Here is a 20,486-nt window from a genome sequence, read left to right as displayed (position 1 = left end):
TTAGCCCAATATAAATACGTGTCAGTCCCTTTATCACACATACCTATAAGGGGTGTATCTCTCTCACTCACACTCTCTCACACACTCTCTCTCTCACTCACTCACTCACTCACTCACTCACTCACTCACTCACTCACTCACTCACTCACACAGAGAGAGACTACAACATAAATATGCTTGACACTAGTTTTTATAGTTTATTTATCCATCATAGACGTTGGCATGGCGCATTCAATTGGATTTTAATACATAGTCCTGAATGGAGACCTTCCATTCACGTACAAAACATTCAAAGACATGACATGACGCTGGTCATTTTATGTTATCCTCACGTTATATTTAAGGGCAAAGCTCTAAGCTTTCCCAAATTTCCCATCTGGGGTATAAGTCACTTGCCTCTCAGGACTCTTTATCCTCTAAGATCAAATAGGGTGGTGTGGTGTACGTCACACGCACGCGGCCTTCATCCGGGCTCAGTCGCTGTGCGCCTGGGACTGGGACTCGCTGGGCGGCAGCTCGTCGTTGTTCTCCGTGCCGACGTCCCCGTTGATCCGCTGGAGGCCCTTCAACATGTCCGCCAGCTGCTCCTCCTGAGAAGAACGCGCAATCGTTTTCCTCCTCGTCGTTCGTTTCATCATCGACATTTGCGTTGGCGATTTTTTTTTTGGCCGAAGACAAAAATGTTGAAGTTCCCGTCTCCCTCTCTCTCTCTTACCAAGACGCTGATCCGCTCGGCGGCCGCCGTGGCGGCGTTCAGCTTCCTCTCGTCCTCCTCACGCTCCTCTTCGATCATACCCAACCTGACGCGGGACAGGGGGGCACAATCTGTGTTTCGTATTCACCACGACTCATTTCACGCCCGCCCGCCCGCCGTCTTTCAAGTCTCGGGATGGCCCGAAATGCCGATTTGAAAAAATAATTCTCGGTAGCAACACATTTCGGACTTTCCGGATTCAGATTCTCACCTGAAGGTGGCGCTGGCCAGCTGCTCCTCGCACGTCCGCACCGTGGTCCTCAGCCCGTGCACCTCCGCCTGCAGCAGCTCGTTCTGCTCCATGCTCTGAGCGATGAAGTCCTCCAGGCGCTTGGCCAGGTCCAGTTCGCGCTCGTACACCAGCTGCAGCTCCGACAGGTCCTCGGCGTGCTTCTACGGCAAAAGCCGCAAAGCCGCGATCTGTTAACTGCTACTGTGTTTTACTTAAATCCAGAAAGAATCATCACAGTCATAGAAAGGGCGCATACCCGGTCCAGTGAGTCCAGCTGCTCGTTTACGGTCTTCTGTGTCTCGCAGCGCTCCTTCTTGTGGTTTTGTTTGATCCAAGGAACCGGTTTAGGGGCTGGCTTAACACTAACGCCCTGGAAGAAGAGAACGAGTTTATGCGCGTAGTCTCAGACATCATCTTGTCGTTTACATTTGAAAAAGCAAATGGTAATTGCATTTATACCGCGCTGTTCTAACCAGGGGCCTCTCAAAGCGCCGTGCAACACTGCCTCACATTCACCCATTCATGCACACATTCACACACCGACGGCGGAGTCAGCCATGCAAGGCGACAGCCAGCGGGTCAGGAGCAGTCAGGGTGAGGGCGTCTCGCTCAGGGGACACCTCCACAATCTAGGCACCAGCAACCTTCCGGTTACCAGCCAACCCGCTCTGCCTCCTGAGCCACACGCCGCCTGCATGCTCAGCAAAGCGACGAGCTGTACTACCACTGCGTCGACGAGGTGCTCGTCGCTCACCGTCTGTGGTGATGAGATGTCCAGTGGGTGGGCGGCGCCCGGCTCGGGCTCCTGCTCGGCGCCGTCTACCTGCAGGTCCTCCGTGCTCGTCGGTCTCTTCGGGGCGTACCGGTGGTTGCCTGGACGGCGGTGTGGCGCGCTCTGTGTCCTGGCGACCGGCTTCCTCTCTCTCATGCTCCTCCGGGTGTGAACGCCCCTGTTGGAGACCGCTACGTTCAAACGTGTGTCTATCCTTCTCTCGGAAACAGTGATGACAACATGCCCCTCAGTTACATTGACATGTGTACAGTGTTGTGCGAGTTCACACTTCACATGAACTAGTTCAAAGTTCAGTTCATACAAAAGAAAATGGATAAATTCATGTTCATAGTTCACCAATTCAGTTTTGAACTAGTTCATGTTCAGTTCATTAACAGTTTTTTGAGAAACCAAAGAAAAACTGTGGGAGTGAGTATTCTGTGCTTATCTTTTAAAATTAATTCTCTCCATTACCTGCTGCCCATCACTACAATCTCAAATTGCTGTGGATATTATTTGTACACCTTTTTCATTCATCACAACTAAGGCAGTAACTCTATTTAATAAACATGTCATCTGGACCTAAGCATCAATTCAGAATGTCACAAAATCTGAACTAGTTCAAGTTCAAGTTCTTTAGTTAAAAATATGTTAAGTTCAGTTCAAAGTTCAAAGAAAAATGAACTAGTTCGTGCACAACACTGCATGTATATATAAACACCTCATACATTTACCCTAGCCCTTGCCCTACATTTACAGTGGTACATTTGTCAGAATAAAGATAAACAATGTATAGCTGTCAGTACAGTAAAGATAGAAATAAGTGCACTTGCTAGGTTAACACATTCACTGTATACAACAAAGATAGCTAGGATTAGACGCTACACAATGTATTATCTGTGTGCCAGGACGGTGTCATGGGTAGATGTGTATGAGCGTCGTGAGCTAGGTGGAAATCACTCAGGAGCAGACGAGAATGATAAGAAATGATGGGATATTTTATTTTTCCCAATTAAGGCCCATAAGGCAATAAAAATAAAACAAAAAACAAAAAGAAAACGCTGTTGACTAAACAAAATAAATGGACTTAGTCACAAAAATCATAAGTCAAAACTTCAGCATACTGGACCTTTAAACAAGTCGCTTAATGAGAGCAATAAACAGACATACGTCCTTCCACCATCAGCTCCCCCGAACCACTGACAAGCGTCAGCTTAAATAGGCCACACATCCCCTACTAATTGGCGCATACCAATATACACGTTGAGACAGGGGGTGTTACAAGTGAAATCACATAACAGCTTTAAACAGCTACAATTCTCTACTCTATAAGCTAGTAATATTAAGCACGGTAAACCGTGTACGAATGCTCTATTTTGGCGTAGCCAAAATGTATAAAAACAGCAATAAAAATAATAACAATAACTCTGGGTCACTTCCGGTTTACCCGAAGTCGTGACGTTGATTTAAACCCTGTTACCGCGGCACACGATCCCTAACGCCAACACTAGACGAGACGCTGGTAAGACGAACAATTACGATGTGTTAACATGTAACATTTAAACAAAATAAACGGACCTGGAATTTGACAAAGACATACTTGTTTGAGTGGTTATTGCAACAGAACAGGTGACGGTAACGGTAAATGCTATTAAACAGAAAGTTGTAATGATGGTACTTGCAAGATTGTACTAAACTGCCGTAGCGCGTATGATAAATGACATGGTTGATGAAATGATTTTAAAGCAGTATGACGGTAACGGAATACATAGACAACTAAGACAAACACACAGGCAACGTTAGCACTCAGTCTCTTGTGGGTCCGTGACGGTAGCTATGCGCCCCGTCACACACGGACAACACACAAAGAGTTGGTACGTACCCATCTCGCAGGCCTTTGGGTTCTATGGGGAGTTGCTGGAGAGATGACTGGTGAGGGCTGTACTTGCCGAGGTCCTTAGGAGGAACGTACGTTGGCTTGTTTTTTCCTGGACTGCAATCAGAAGTCAAATCTCAAAAGTCACCATATATTCAGGGCGTGAAAAGTAATGCTGTCAAAGTGACAAAGGGATCATTCGGCTCGCTGCTCAAACTTTTAAAGATATCTTTACCCCCTTCGTCGGCACAAATTGATTTATTGATGTCAATTTTCTCGAGTTTCTATTGTATAGCTTTCAGAATTAAAAAAGAATAATAATTGGCTTTTTTTTTCTTCTTCTTCTTTTTTTGTTGAAAGCGTTGGAGTACCCCCTGCAGTCCTCCACAGTACCCCTAGGGGTACGAGTGCCCCCGTTTAAGAACCAACAAGGGCCAGAGCACCACGAGGACCGGTGTTACACCGAATTCTGCGACCCACCGAAAAGTGTGACCCCAGGGGGCGGGTCTTTCTTTTCTTGATACAAACGTTAATTCTAAACAGCCTTTTACACAGTAGCCTATAATAGGAAATGCTCAAAGGTAAACCTACGTAATTAAAGACTGACTGTAGCTTTTAATGGGGAAAGAAGCAACGGTGATGGACCGTACTAAACGCCCTATCCATTGTCTGGGTCTGTAAAATGCTAATCAAATCAAATCTATTGATTAAGCACAATTAATAACGTGGTGAGGGAGTGGGGAGATCTTATGTTTTATTTATGTTTTTGTTATAATGCACACCGTTTTTTCGACTTCATGCCTGTCCATTTCAAACTCGTGCTGCGTGCAGAAAATGTGCAACAGCGCCCCCTGGGGTCACACTTTTCGGTGGGTCGCAGAATTCGGTGTAACACCGGCCCTGGCTGCCCACACTCACCTGCTGATGGGGATCCAGGGCCCGCCGGAGCCCAGGGACTCGGTGATGTGGTTCAGAATGGAGGGCAGCGGATGCAGCTGCTCTATCGTGTTCTTCAGAGGAGGTCGGAAGAGAGGAGAGAGATCGTTGATGTTATTTATGAACTTAAGTCACCAGAAGGATTCAGAAGGTCTGTTATTTTACTTGTGGTTTATGTAACCAGGACAGATACAGTCTACCTACTACAAACTGAGGACCGCTGTCCAATACAAGTATCCTAGTGCTCATAGCGGATGCTTATTTGCAACAGCCGTCCCCGGGCCAGGTTCTGTACGACCCAATCAGCTTTATTGGCCAAGTATGCACACATACAAGGAATTAGACTCTGGTAGGGTGGACACTCTCTCACACAGTAGACAATAGACATACAAACAAACACACATGCGCACACAATATAGACATGTTCCACATAAGGAAGATATAGGCTACGTGCCATGGGACACAGCACAAGTGGCAGGTAGGTATTAGAGGAGCAGGGAGGTATTAGAGTCAGTGGCGGAGCCAGACTTTTTTTCAAGGGGTGGCAAGAGGGTGGCCGAGGCTTTTATAGGGGGTTGTCAACCGGGGGGGGGGGGGGGGGGGTGCGAACGCGATTGTCGACGGGGGGAGGGGGGGGGCGAACACGATTGTCGACGGTGGGGGGGGGGGGGCGAACGCGATTGTCAACGGGGGGGGGGGGGTGCGAACGCGATTGTCGACGGGGGGGGGGGCGAACACGATTGTCGACGGTGGGGGGGGGCGAACGCGATTGTCAAGGGGGGGGGGGGGGCGAACGCGATTGTCAACGGGGGGGGGGGGGCGAACGCGATTGTCAAGGGGGGGGGGGGGCGGGGGGGCGAACGCGATTGTCGATGGGGGGGGGGGGGGGGGGGCGGGGGGGCGAACGCGATTGTCGAGGGGGGGGGGGGGGGGCGGGGAGTCGGACGCAGGAGGGGTGGCACCTGGGGTGGCCAATCGGGTGGCTGGCCACCCCCTGGCTAGGTAGGTACTGGAGTAGCAGGTCGGTATTGGAGCTGAGCCCTCACCTGCTGTTTCTTGGAGATGATGTCCACCAGCAGGCCGTGGAGCACAGCCAGGCGCAGGGGCAGGTCCACGTAGCCGTCAAAGGAGGCCATGGGGAGGTCAGAGTCCGGGTTGGACACGGTTTGAAGGAAGCCCCTCATGGCCTCCCAGTGCTGCTGCAGGAAGTCATTCATGAAGAGCATGTACGCCTCCTTCTCTCCAAACCTGGGGGGTGAGACAGTGGCGTTAATCAGTGCTCCTCTCGATCCAAGAGCCCTCCTTCTTCACCTCTCCTGGTATGTAAAGTACGCGGACAGCAAAGGTTTTTGAAAGACTCACTTGTTCAGTGTTGAACTAGACTCTGCATAGCCTCCCCCCTCCTTACCCCCCCCCCCCCCCCCGCCCCTCAAACCCCCCCTGGTACTTCATGTACAGTATATACTTATTGTATGATGTACGTCCTTGCACTTAAAGATAGTACTTAACATTGTGTAGCAATCTTATCCTAGCTGGCTTTGTTGTATACAGGGAAGAGGTTAACCGGAGGATAATTAGTGCCTGGCACTGGGTTCTATGAACATCCTTTCTGTTCTGACAGCGATATATTTAAGCAATAGATCACGACAGGCTGTGGTATATGCTCATTATACCACAGTTAAGGGGCGTTGTCTGTCCCGACGCGCAGCGGAGGGGCGGCGACCCCCTTTACTGTGGTATAATGACCGTATATCACTGACTGAAGTGATCTGTTGCTTTTATAAAACGGTTACGTAAATATGGCGAAATGAAAGTCATAGACACCCTCAATTTTGAAAAAGCGAGAAAGTCGGAAAAGCATTTTTTTTAACGAATACAGAAAAGTAGTCCCTCCTGGCTGCCGGCAAAGTGTACGGCGGTTGCTATGCAACACACTGTAGCGTCCTTCAGAGAGAAGGCTAGAGACGGTAGCTCGGTTCGCCGGCAATTTAGCAATTTAGAAGGCTAAATTGCCGGCGACCGTGTGCCTATTGCTTTACAGGCTTTTTTTAGGCTTCAGTGAACTATGCTATCGCTTTTATAAATAAATAAACAACAGTTCAAGTTAGGCGCGGAGTGATACTGGACTCTGTAAACTGAACGGGCGTCATAGCTGTGTGTATACGCTCAATATACAACGGTTGGGAACCAATCAGATCGCTTGATTTAGGCCCCCCGTTTTATAAATATATATATATATATTGTTTCTCTTTCTTCTGACAAATAGTAATAGACCAGCAGCCCCTCACAGTCTGAAGTTGGCCAGGTTCTGGATGACCTTCGCGGTCAGCGTGAGTGTGCGTAGGGTGAGCGGCTCGGGGTAGGGCTGCGTCAGTCCGAACAGGGACGGACTCAGGATGGCGGGACACAGAAAGCGCAGGAAGAGCGAGGCGGAGATGAGGCGGTGGCCGATCTCTGGCCTCCCTTGGTCCTCGCACTGGGTCACCCAGCTGGAGAAGACCTTGTTCAACTCCTCGGGGAAGGACCTGTTCAAAGGAAGGTCACACACACACATTTGAGTAAACATTTGAGTAAATGTTTCCTCATGTTTCAACGTTCCCACGTGTGTTCCAACGTGTGGCGTGTCCTACCCGTGCAGCTCCGTGATCTTCCTCACTGCCTCCTCACAGGTCTCCGTCAGGTGCCTCTGGTTGGTGGCCAGGTCGGCCGAGTGGCATTTCAGAGGGTCCACCTCGCAGTTGTCCGCTGAGGCGTAGAGTCCGATAATGAAGTGACCTTAGGGGACAGGAGATGTACGTATACTTTTAAAACACACTATTATTATCAGAGAGGGATTGACCTACAAAGTGATCGCTCTGTCGCTTTTGTAGTTGAGTAGCCGCCTGAGCGTGGGTCTTTGTGACAGCCGAGCGTCCTCACCGAGCGTGTCGATGAGGTACTTCTGGCCCACCAGCTTCATGTACTCATCGATGGCTTTGGTGGCCAGGGTGTTCTCCCTGAAGATCAGGGCCTCCTTCTCCCCGAGACGCTCCACTTCCGCACTGCCCAAATCAATCAGGAACTCCTGAAGAACATAATTAACGGAAACGGTGTGAAACGATCCCCGCTGCAGGAGCGTAACGCTTTTTGTGTTCAGCAAGTATCACATAGAGTAATCGATTTTTTTTTACATTTTTATGACACCAATGCATGGAAAATAATAGCTATAAACCCGTATAATACTATGTTTAACCAAGTGAACATCAAACAAAATGAACGGCCCATAACGCCAGGGCGTCAGGGCCTCCTCCAACGTGGTCACCTTGGCCTTCCCGATGCTCTGCAGCACGTGGACCAGCGCCCCGGCCAGCTCCTCCTTCTCCTTCACGCCGAGCAGGGGCTCCAGGCTCTGACACATGTCCACGTAGTCCACCGTCACAAACTCGGCGAACTCCTTGTACCGCTCCATCGGCAGCACCTTCAGGGTCTGAAACCGGGCCTTGATGCGCAGGGAAGCCTGGGGCCCCAGTAGCTCCTTGCTGCCGCCGCCGCCGCCCGAGCCCGCCGCCTTGTAGGGGACGATGCAGTGCCACTTCTCCTGGTGCGCCCTCCCCCGGATCTCGGCCAGGGGTATGGCCACGCTGCCCAGAGGGTGGAGGCAGGACTCGTCCCGGGACAGGCGTCTTTTCTTGGGGTCTTCGTCGCGGAACAGGTACAGCGTCACCTGGGAGACGGCGGGCAGGTTGTCCAGTTCGAACAACTCCCCCCAGAACAACTGGAAGCCGCCCGCCTGGCTGCTGCCGCCGCCGCCGCCGCCCCCCGGACCCCCGGAGGCGCCGCCGCCGCCGCCGCCGGAGGAGACGTCGGCGGCCAGGCTGCAGCGCTGGGCGCTCCGGTCCACCGTCCGGCTGCTGGTCCGGGCGAACAGCGTGCCGTCCAGGTGCAGCTCCCAGAAGTAGCGGCGTTTGGGCGCCAGGTCCTTGGCTTCGTTCACCCAGAGACTCAGGGAGTTCTCGCTGCGCTCGATGTTGTCCTGTGGATCAGGAGGACATTCGTCGTACACTGAGGTGACCAGATTTCTGAGACAAAAATCCGGGGACATTTTGGGTTCTGCGGTGTAAAAAACCTCCAAACATATCGTTTTTTGTCATAGAAAAACTAAAACGGGGACGCTGCCCTTACCCTGGCAGACAGGATTGTTGACGGTGGGGGGGGTTGGGGTCGGACGGAATTGTTGCCGGGGGGGAGTGGGGGGGGGGTCAGACGGAATTGTTGGGGAGGGGGTGGGGGGGGGGGGTCAGACGGAATTGTTGATGGGGGGTGTTCGGGTTTGCGGACGAACGGGATTGTTGACGGGGGGGGGGGGGGGGGGGGGGGGTTTGGATCTTTCGGTCGCAGTCAAATCCGGGGACAGCCGTAGCCGTGGACAGGTCACTGAAAACAGGGACTCGTCTGGTCACCCTATCGTACACCGAGGAGGAGGAAGTGAGTCGGACGGGGCTGGTAGAGCGGGACGCATCACCGGATCTCCGCCGTTTTGAGAGGACTCGAGTTGAAGTAGTGTGACCCTAAAGCGACGTCAGTACACTAGGGGAAATGCTATGGCACTTTAAAACACAAGTGTTTTCCCATAATGACAAATAATTGAACGATTTATTACTAACTGCAATGACTAAAGCCATAACTACCTAATAATAATGACCATTCCTCCTATGGTCCCAAAATGGCGATGGTCATTGCGACGTGACGTTGCAATGTATAAGCCCTATTTTTATGTACATTATATGTTTATGTCTCTTACTTACACAATTGTATGAAGATATCAGAATCAGAATCAGAATCTTATTTATTGCCAAGTATGTTTACACATGCAGGGAATTATTTTTGGTGTGGTGGTGCAAAAACAAACAAACAAACATAGTGCAAAAAGAGAAGACAGTGCAAATAACAAACAAACATAGTGCAAAAAAGAGAAGACAGAATGAGGTAATAACAGAATGAGGTAGTATGATGAAGAGAATGAGGTAGTATGATGAAGGGTTGATGGGTAAGGTTGAAGGGTAGTATGATGATATGCGTTTTGTGTATAATTCATGAGGAATGTAGCGTTCAATCAGGTGCTAACAGATCAATGTAATGCTAACACTGTAGCCTGCAGGGCGCGTTCCTGTGGACGGCGTGGAGGATGTGGACGGTGGGTATGGCGTGGACGGTGTGTGACGGCGTGTGACGGCGTGTGACGGCGTGTGACGGCGTGTTCACCTTATTGGGCTGAGCAGCGCGCCTGAGATCCTCAATCCAGCGGTCCCTCTCGGCGGCGGAGGTGCAGCCGAAGCAGTGGCTGTTCTCCGGGTTGATCACCTGGCAGAGCCCAGCACGTTAGGAAACCAGCAGGTCAGTCACACCAACACATCACATTCACATTCACGTCATTCTGCATTTTGACGCTTTTAACCAAAGTCGACGTTCAAAACGGTTCAGACACGCGTTCACAGCGGCGGCGGCGGCGGGGGTCGACCACCACGCGATGCCACAGCCAGCTGCTCAGGAGCAGTCGGGGTGAGGCGTGTTGCTCAGGTGCCATGACGTGCCACCAGGTGTGGTGTGATCAGCCGCTAGAAGCCGTTTTGGAAAAGCCGTTTTTCTGCCCCTTATGACATCATAAGGGGCAGAAAGAAGTGGGCGTGTCCACCTAGATGTGTGCTGCTGGGATAGACCAGGCTACCAGCTGCCTACCCCAGTGGACCGTATAGCAAACGTTGCTCATCTATCCGTCACACATCTAGGTGGACACGCCCACCTGTGATGTCATAAGGGGCTGACTTCCAAAACGGCGTGTAACGGCCAATCACACTCACACCTGGTGGCCACGTCGCGGCACCCTTTTTTAAGAGCTTTGTCTGTACGACGCGGCGATGTCGACGGGGGGGGGGGGGGGGGGGTGTAGCAGTACTCCCACCTCGAAGCAGTACTTCTCCCCGAGGATGGAGCTGTGCACGGGTCTGATGACGGTGCTGGCGTCGGTGCTGAGGTCAAAGGTCCCCGCCACGCTGACCGGGATGGACACGGACTCCCGCGAGCCGTAGAGCCTGAGGAACGTCAACACGTGGAGACGGAGACGGGTGAGACACAGGCCCCCCCCCAACCCCCCCCGGGGTTACAATCACTGAACAACAGCAGGGTCACGTTGGACTCAAAGCTCCACCCACCTGCTGCTCAGCCCCATGGCGTTGATCTGGGTGGTGCTGTTGGTCCTCTTGGCCCGGCCCTCCAGCCGCCGCTTGATCAGCGCCTGGCGAGGTGGAGGACACGGTGGACGGATGAAGTCATTTAGTGAGTGTCATTTTGGAAGTACATATTTTTTTTAATTTCGATATTGGGAAAATATTTGAAGGGAACGCAAGAAGGACGTTTACATTCTGCAGACAGACAGATAGATTTACTTTATTGATCCCAAGCTGGGAAATTGCAGTGTAGCAGCAGCATTAAACACAGAAACAACCTTGGCATATATATATAAAAAATGAGCAATATAAAATGTAATGGTATAAAGGTAAAGGTATAAATAAGCAGTATAATATAATTGTAGTGCAAAGTAGACAGTAGGAATATAAATATATACGGTGCAAGTGAACAGATAAAACACATAAGGTGCTTTGAGACGGTATTATTATTATTATGACCAGAGTTGTAGCTGTTATTGTACAGTATGATGGCATGTGGCAGGACAGATTTCCTGTATCATGGCGTGGCGTACTCTATTGGATTTGAATACATAGAGCTGAATGGAGGCCTTCCATTCATGTAAAAAACTACAAACTGCAAATGTACAAAATGGTTCATGCACACTTTCACACACCGACGGCGGAGTCAACCACACGAGCCAGCTTGTCGGTAAAAGTCAGGGTGAGGGCGTCTCGCTCAGGGACACCGCAACAATCAGCTAGGAGGAGGAGCCGGGGATCGAACCCGCAACCTTCTGGCTGCCCTCGTTTCTGCTCCCATTCTGACTCACCCTCACTCCGCCGTCCTGGGTCTTGAACCGAGCTCCTCCCCCCTGGCCCACGGGGTCAGGACTGCACTCTGGGGAGAAATCATGCAAGCTTTCATCATTTAACAAAGACGCATCAGAACCCTTTTAACAAAGGTTTTTTTTTTTTTTTTCAAAGAGCTTTTATGAATATTTCCATGCAATTCAATTTCAACGAAATTGTGTGCGTGTTCTTTTCAACATGTTTATGGGAAATAGATAAGTTCTACTCTCTGCGGTTTCTTTCAGTCTTAACAAGGATGCATACGCTCATTATTTGGTCTTAAGGTAGAATTTGTCAGTGTTTCAGGGGAAAGACTGACAAATATTAAATCAATTTAAAATTGAGTTTTCTGCTCCTTCTACATTCGGGGCACGGCTATGACTAGCAAAAAAGAGTCACTGAGCTCTGAATATTCAGACGGGTATCCGAATTAATATCATGCAGGATGTGGTTTTCAGCCTTCCAGCACGTCACTGAATTGACTTTGTACAATTTACTTTAGACACAGCATTATTTACATCAAAGGATGAGCCCTTGGAACCTATCACGTATTTACTTCATAGAAACAACGGCAAATCTTTTTTTCCTTGAATTACACGAGGGTTGTATCATTAAGCAATGGTATTTATTCAACATAAATGGCGTATCTCATTGTGTTACTCTCAAATTCTCAAATTCTATTTCTTCCATTTTGATGAAAGAAATTTAGATTTAGTGGTCCGTCTCTCTCTCTCCCCTCTGCTTACCCAGCGTCCCACCACATACTATCCAGCGTCTGAACACCATCATTTAATCCAGAAGTTTGAAAAACTTGTTGGGTCAGTTCAAATTCTGAGGTAGCTCCTTCGTCATGGTCCCATCCTCCCAACCTCGACGACTTTACAATTATAAAAGTAGACAACACAAAAGAACTAGCTGGTCTGACCACAACTCCAGTCCTGGTCAAAATCCCCGTTGACAGTGAATGAAGCACGTATACTTAACATTTCACTTCCCCTGATTGGTGCACCCAGTGGAACACCCAGATGTGATGTTATCACCTGTGAGGAAGCAATTTGACCGCTGCACGCGCGTGCATAAACGTCTGTTCCTTCCGCTGGCCTATCAGTGGCTTTCTACGCACTACAGAGAAGAACTGTAAAACTGAACAGTTGCCAAGCGAATAACCCTGATACTACACACAGTACATAATAAATACAAATAATGGTTTTCACTAGGCTGACTAGTGTGTGTGTGTGTGTGTGTGTGTGTGTGTGTGTGTGTGTGTGTGTGTGTGTGTGTGTGTGTGTGTGTCATTGTGTGGGTGATTGTGTGTGTGTGGGATTCTGTGTATGTGTATATATATGTGTGTGTGTGGGATTCTGTGTATGTGTATATATATGTGTGTGTGGGATTCTGTGTATGTGTATATATATGTGTGTGTGTGTGTATATATGTGTGATTCTGTGTGTGTGTGTGTGTGTGTGTATATATGTGTGTGTGTGTGTGTGTGTTCTGACCTGTGTTTATCTCCCCGAGGTTCTGCATGCTGAGTGTGGACAGCGAGCTGCTGACTCTATTGCGCGTCCACATCGTGGGCTAAACCAGCCCCACACAAACAAACAAACAAACATCAAAACACATTAACACGCTTTTCTTAAACAATAAAATAACATAAAATATATTAGTTTGAAGCCAATGGGGATCTGCTTATGTGCTCATTGGTTTTCTGTAACGATGGTAGCTTCAAACGGCGTTCTGAGGGAGGGACAGGGAGAGAGCCGCGCTGTGTTTGTTTGGGTGATGGAAGTACCTCATCATCCGGAGAGATGAGAATCTGTCCGTCCTCCAGGACGCAGTTGCTGATGTCCCACAGGGGGACCTCGAGGGGCGGGGCCCACTGTAGTTTGGGTAGCTCAGCTGACGCACTCGCATTCTTACCCACGTCTGGAAGTGCACACACACAATATACAAACGCTGATGTAAAGTAAAGGCGCGCATAATAACACGTTAAGTACATGTTTAAAAAAATAATAATAATTCCAATACCTTGGAAGCCAACATTTTTTGTTTAGTTAGGTGCCAAGCACAAAGTGCGAGGCGACTTATTGTAATTGTTAGTTTTATTATTATTATTATTATTATTATTATTCCACCACGTTTGACTTACACAGCCTAAACCGCTCGTACGCTTTGGATGAAACATAACTACAGCTGTAGAGGTTGACTCGACATTAACAAGACAGCAAAATATTACACAGATTGGCCCAAAGGTGGCGCTATAGCAACTGTCCAAAAATGCAAACTTTGAACAAGCCTTCCACTTCCTGTTTTTTTTTACAAACCGCAGTAAAGTCCTGTTCGGCCCTTTGCACATTTTCAAAAGTCCTATAACAGCAATTATGGATATAACCCCGTCCTACACTTTTTTTTCTATTAATACACATTGTTATTGTTATTTCAACGATGCTGTGCTTTGAATGACGTTTGATTTCAGATTCATAAGATATTTATCTTAATTTAAAACAGCATGACGCTTTGGGTGTATTACGTCAGCCAAAGCGTTAGAATCTTCTATAACTGCAATACCTGAAGACACCGCAAGAGGTCCTTGTTTTGCTGTACGCTGCTATGCACAAAATTTCATAGTAAATACTCGAGCTACGCTTCATTCTGTCTTCGAATTAAATGCACCACTAATAAACACACTTATATACTATATATATATATATATATATATATATATATATATATATATATATATATATATATATATATATATTATATACTTATATACTGACATTTGTCAACAGTAGATCGTCCTATATGCAATTACTTTACAAAAAAAAACCTCATCCTTTTGATAAACAACGTGTGGCTTTCAAAGACGCGTTACCACGCAGCAGGGCGGAGGTGCTGTGCCGACTCTGCAGCTTCGGCCTCTTGAGCTTCTGGGACACCGTCTTCAGGCACTTCCTAAAGAGGGCCCCCCCGCTCCCCCTCTGGGGGGACCCCTCCACAGCGCAGGCCCCTGAGGCATCGGCGGCGGCGGCGGCGGCGGCGGCTGCTGTGGACGCGTGGCCGGAGGGGGGGCCGTGGGTCCCGAACAGGGCCCCCGCGGGCTCCGACGCGGCCCTCCTGAAGGGGTGCTTCTGGGCCCCCGGCGCCTTCTCCAGCCGGGCCCCGGTGCTCTTGCTCTTCACAGGAGAGGAGTGAGAGAACGCCCTCTCGCCCAGATCGTCGCTCAGGGCCTTGCCCCAGTTCTGAATCCGACTCCACTTGGTGGTGGAGCTTTTCTGAGGCTTCTCCATCGGGGAAGCCGCCGCCACCGCCGCCGCCGCCGCCGCCGCCGTAGCCGTAGTCGCACCGCCGTCCCCCTTGCCGCCGCCGCCGGGCGGCCCCTTGGTGCTGGTGTGCCAGTTGTAGATCTTTAGCGGCTCGTTGTTGTCAGGGGCGGCCTCCGGGCCTCCTGGCTCCTTCTCCACCACCGACGTCGTCTGCTTGGCCTGCTTTGACGCCGTGTCCTCCCCCTCCACCTCCTCCACCTCCTCCACCACCACCTCCTCCTCCTTCTCCGCGAGCTGAGCGTCGTTTTCTTTGTTGCACATGTCGCGTCCCAGAGGCTCCCAGGCTTCAGTCGAACAGCGTCTTTAATGTAAGGCGTTCGGTTTCCTGCCCTCTGTGCCAGGAGCTCCACCTGTTGTGTGAAGCGGATGTGTGTGTGTGTGTGTGTGTGTGTGTGTGTGTGCTGCACTGTGCTCCATTGGCTGTAGGTCGCGGGTTCCTTTTCAGAGCTATCAGTGTTGGCTTCCTGTGTTGTGTCACTTGCAGACCGCTCAGAAAAAACAGGCTGCTGCACGTGTGGTTGTTTGGCTGCAGTATTGTCTGCCGCTTCACACACTGACCCCGGGAATTACCATGAGTTCTTAAAGTTATTAAAAACTTAAATAGCATTTGATGAAATCCTCAGGTTTGCCGTTTGTGGCCACAACTATAAAGTACAGCTGTGTGCGTGTGTGCGTGCGTGCATGTGTGCGTGCATGTTTGTTTGCGTGTGTGTGTGTTTGTGTGTGTGTGTTTTAGCATGTGGGTGTTTGGGTGTGGGTGTGAGTGTGTGTATCACCTCAACAGTTATTCAGATTTATGCGGGTTTCAGATTCATCCAGGTTTAATCATTCTCGACCATACTTTGAGTAGCACTGAGGGTGTGTTACAGCGTCGTTCTTCTCTTCTCTGAGAAAAGGACAATACTGTTGTGCAGTTAAGCGTTCCAACTTAATGTAGCAACCCAGTAATCATGTATTGTGGAAGGTTTGGGCTGCACTGACTGTGGGGTAGACTTCCTGTGGAGGTAGCGTTTCTGAAACCACTTCCTGGGTATGTTTTCTCTTATGACACATCTGTAACGTGGTGCAGATTATAAAAAAAGGTAAACTAATAAACATAATATAATAGATGATTCAAACAGCATGATACAATATTGTAAACTATGAGGGCTATTCTAAAAAGGGATGATTGTTACAAAATTGTAACAATCGATTTATGATTTAACACATTATTATATCATTTTTTAAACACTGCATGTATCACAAAGCGTGTGTTTACTGGCAGAATGTTGTTCCTGTTTGCGGTGAACTTTAGGCGCCACAGAGACTAGCGCAGGGCCAGGTCAGCAACCTTCTCAACATGCAGTGCCAGTTTGACATTTTCTCGTTAATGTGTGTGCCTTAAGCAACAATATATTAGATATTAAGCTGAATTATGACACCATGACCAAAAGCATTTCCAGAAGACCTGGAATTGTATTATTTCCATATAGTCCACAATCCTGCATCAACATTTTAAAGTTTAAAAGTTTTGTTATATTTGCAACATGGGCTTACAATTATAATTACATATATCCCATCTCAAAACACTGCTTTCAGAAACTCATTCAAAAACATATTTGCACTTTAAGAAATGTAAAAAACTGACATTATTTGAGAATGATGGAAACATCCACATCAATATCTTTAAGACATGTACAGCTTTGCAAAAACCATGTGAAGGCCATGCATACAGACCACTTGCAACAATCTTTTAAATATTTTCTTCTCTATTACTCACAACATAGGTTTAAAAACTATGAAGTGATCCCATTTCAGAACACTGCTTTCAGTAACTCATTTAAACATATTTGCACTGGGAGGAAATGCCCAAAACAGAATAAAGTGCAAAAAAAATCGTATTCGTAAAGTATAATCGTAAAGTATTATGCTGCCGCATTATAGCGGTGAAAAAAATGAATAATAATAAGAAATATATAGTTTTTTTTATTATTATTTTTGCATGTGTGCCAATGATTATGCGGCCACGTGCCAGTGGTGGTACGCGTGCATAGGCTTGCTGGACTAGGGGGGTATTCCAGCAACCAAGCTAAACCCAAAGCCGGGCTTATTTTGCTTAGCCTGGCTTCTTTCAGCTAGGGTTGCGTTCCATTAATGTGGCTTAAGGGAATCTCCGCTAAGTAACCATGGCAACTAATCCGACCAAACAACCATCAAGCTAAACGTAAAGCCCTTCTTTCAGCTAGAGTTGCGTTCCATGAACGTCAGATGAACTGAACTGAAATAATCAAAATTGATAACTTGTTAGTTATGACCAATATAAAAAAATAACACAAAAAAAAATATTTAAAAAAATCGATATAGCTTTTTTAAGCAACACAAAAAATGTGTTTATTAGTATTAGAACGCCGCCATTTTCAGTGACGTCACTGGCATGGTAGGGGCAGGGTCATTAGAAGTTCTGTAGGCAGAAGCTGCAGACACGCGAACGTCTTCTACTACCAATGGCGGAAAACAGTGATTTTCACATAACAGGTTATGCGTTTGAGCCTGTGAGGTGTAGTATATAGTGCCGCGCACTGATACACTTGTTAATGTGACGTGCGTATGGATATGTGAAATGTGTGTGTAAAGTGACCGATGAGGTTGGCGCAGTTGTTACACGAGCGTGAAATAAATAGACCTTGTTAATTACCTCCCGTGCCTCTTCGCCTATTGCGTGCAGCAGAATAGCCACTTGTACCTTCTCATCCTTTTCCTCTGCACCACTCGCGGTCATGTATATTTGGAAGCGCTGTTCCCATCGTCGCCAATTTTCACCCAAATTGCCCGTTAACACCAGCGGTGACGGTAGTTTAAACTGTTCCATCTTCAGATAGCTTCGGTGCTTGTTTCTCTAGGCAAGATGACGAAATGGACCAACTTCTGACACCATGTAATAGTTTGTGGTCATGACCGTATCTTCTTAATAAAAGGCACGGGAGGTAATTAACAAGGTCTATTTATTTCACGCTCGTGTAACAACTGCGCCAACCTCATCGGTCACTTTACACACACATTTCACATATCCATACGCACGTCACATTAACAAGTGTATCAGTGCGCGGCACTATATACTACATGAGGGACATGCCTATATATGTTGGAAGTGACCATGCTCTCTCTAAAGCCCAGTTCAGACCAAAGATTCGCAACGCAACGACTTGCAACGAGACTGTTTTGGAACGTCGCAGGGGAAAAGTTGCAGCAGTGTGAACTGGTCGTCGCAAGGCGGCTGATGCTACGGTGATGATGCCGTTGCAAGGAGTCGCCAAAGATTGAACATGACAAATCGCCAGGTCCAGTTTTAGAACCCAACGATGTGGCTATTTATCTTCAGCCAATCAGGACACACAGAACAATTTAGGCTTATTAAATAGGCCTACAAGTTGTAGATGCCAACGGTATTATCTTTGGTTCCAGAACAACGATTGTACATAATGTTAGGCTTGAGCTGATTCATTGACATTATTTTAACGGGACCACCGTTACCGTTACACGTTAGCCGTTGTTATGGTTACATGCTGTCAGTCCGACAGTCCTGTGCGCGTATGCAAATTAGCCATGTGCGCCAAACAGAAGAAGGGCCCTATCTTGCGCCCGGCGCAATTGACTTTCTACACCGACGCATGTGTCGTTGCTAGTTTGCACCCGGCGCAAAGCTGATTTCCCCCCGCAGAAACCATGCACCACTACACTTGCATGTTAAATATTATGACGTCAAAGATTATTCATACGTGTGAAACTGCATAGAAATAGCGTGTGGATTGTGGAAACATTTTTTTTCCATAGGGCTGTATGAATGAACATGAATGAAGTATAGTAGGCTATGCCATGCGTTAAAATAATAATAACAATAATATATTCGAGGAAAGTATATTCCAGGCTTCCAAAACAAAATCTAGTTTTAGGGTAAATGATTGGTTAAATGATTTGGGAAAGAACAGCTGATACAGCGGTAAGTCGTACTTTTAAATCAATGCATCTGCAAACACCGTACAAGCAAACACATATGTTCTTGACCCAGATGATTTTTCATTGATTTCATTGATTTTTAATCAATGAAATGTTAACACAACAGTATATATCTGACCATTTAATTTTCGAAATTTTAGGTGAAGCCGAGCTTCCCTTGCAGTCGAGAAGTCGCCACTACGAAAGAATGCAATGTATCCAACTAGCGGGATCTAAACAAACTAAGCTCCAGCGAATTACTACAATGCAGAAGTAGTGGAGAATGGCGAAACACAGCAACTCTAGCCTACTCTCAACCAAAATAAAAATAAAACTAATCGCAAACCTAAGTTAGATTACTTTTTAGCAGGATGGAAGTGATGCTGATGCGGCTCTCCGCTGTGCCAGAGCGTTCACAGTTGCTATAAACCACCCACCGTCGCCGCCCGGTGCAGCGGTGTGAACTGCCCCGTTTTTAGAACGTCTCAGCCCGTCTCCTCGCAAGGAGTTGCGTCGCGAATCTTTGGTCTGAACTGGGCTTAAGGGACGTCCGAGCTGGGACGCTGGAGCGCCCCATAAATAGCAGGTATGTAACACTGGCGACTGGGCGACTTGGTTTATATATTTATGCTTTTCTCAGACTGTTTAGGTTGACTGCATACCGGTGTCGTGCCAGAAGTTGATTTTTGCCAGAAACTGATTTATGATAAGTATTTGTGAGACAATAAAACATATTTTAACACATTTTGCGGTGATGAACGTTGGCTGTTCAGAATGTAGGCCAATCAAGCGTTTATGAAGCGATCATTGAATGATCCGATAATGACGATAGTGTGAGAAAGATCATCAAATGTTGTTTTTATTTTTTTTAATCTCTGTTTATGTGTTTGATAGCCTCCTGTGTGTCCAGTAGCCTAATAGGCCTATTGTTGTTGGGTAGATGGTGATTTATATCTGGCTTGTATTTAGGCAAATAAAGATATTTTGAATCGAGATTGTTTATTTGTTTCTGCCTCAAAATGGCTTGCCCGCGGACCGGAAATCAGTTTCTGGCAAAAATCAACTTCTGGCACGACACCGGCAGTTCACGCTATGGCTGCGAGTTCGCCACAGAGTAGCTTACCATGCCAGTGACGTAGCTGATGGTTGAAATCCAACATGGCGGCGCCCATGTTACAAAAACCACACTTTCACCATACAATTTTATCCCTTTTAACAAGTTCAGCCATTTTAGTCATTGTACCAATGAGCATGCAGACAATACATCTGTTATATCAACTAAACTTAAAATTTCAGTTCAGTTCATTTTTAAGGGAATTTCCGCTAAGTAACCATGGCAATTTATCCGACCAAACTAACCTGGTCGGGAGCAGGTTAGGCTGTCAGGCTAATTTGAGCGGAGTTTCAGAGAAATCCACCTGTCAGCAACAATTGTACCATCAAAAGGTTCCGCCCAAGCCTAGTCCTCACAATTTTGTCATAAATGTACATATATGAAGTAGCCTACAAACAGCGTATATTTTCACTAAGGGTCTGAGATTAAATGACGCAAATGAAATAATTCAATGAATTGCTATGTATTATTACTGTGGCTATTTGTTCAAC

The 20,486-nt window shown here is 47.6% G+C and overlaps 1 protein-coding gene across 2 annotated transcripts; it reads right to left on the bottom strand.

The window, feature by feature from the left end:
- Positions 1-183: 183 nt before the first annotated feature.
- rasal3 (RAS protein activator like 3) lies at positions 184-15,287 on the bottom strand. Of its 2 annotated transcripts, none has more exons than XM_084489967.1 (19): positions 14,459-15,287; positions 13,376-13,509; positions 13,083-13,161; positions 11,565-11,632; positions 10,759-10,841; positions 10,509-10,638; positions 9,812-9,910; positions 7,872-8,582; positions 7,490-7,634; positions 7,201-7,345; positions 6,859-7,095; positions 5,617-5,818; positions 4,553-4,644; positions 3,641-3,751; positions 1,741-1,936; positions 1,243-1,356; positions 966-1,147; positions 716-800; positions 184-590 (listed from the first exon to the last, which is right to left on the bottom strand). In XM_084489967.1, the coding sequence occupies exons 1-19, from the start codon at positions 15,168-15,170 to the stop codon at positions 474-476; spliced, it is 3,642 nt and encodes a 1,213-aa protein (XP_084346093.1). In that variant the 5' UTR covers positions 15,171-15,287; the 3' UTR covers positions 184-473. The 2 variants fall into 2 exon arrangements, with proteins under 2 accessions (XP_084346093.1, XP_084346094.1); XM_084489968.1 differs by having other exon boundaries at positions 966-1,144.
- Between the last annotated feature and the right edge of the window lie 5,199 nt (positions 15,288-20,486).

This window comes from Micromesistius poutassou, assembly GCF_964030765.1.
Source record: "Micromesistius poutassou genome assembly, contig: SCAFFOLD_188, whole genome shotgun sequence".
Lineage (NCBI taxonomy): Eukaryota > Metazoa > Chordata > Actinopteri > Gadiformes > Gadidae > Micromesistius > Micromesistius poutassou.
Note: the sequence above shows the minus strand (reverse complement) of the source record. Positions and strands in the feature narration are given on the sequence as shown.

What these genes read in the sequence shown, in the direction of transcription:
- rasal3 (XM_084489967.1), bottom strand. Translation starts at nt 15,170, where the DNA reads ATGTGCAACAAAGAAAACGACGCTCAGCTCGCGGAGAAGGAGGAGGAG. An exon ending in TCATCTCTCCGGATGATGAG is followed by an intron (nt 13,162 to 13,375) that starts GTACTTCCATCA and finishes GGGCTGGTTTAG; the next exon opens with CCCACGATGTGGACGCGCAA. An exon ending in AAGATCACGGAGCTGCACGG is followed by an intron (nt 7,096 to 7,200) that starts GTAGGACACGCC and finishes TCCTTTGAACAG; the next exon opens with GTCCTTCCCCGAGGAGTTGA.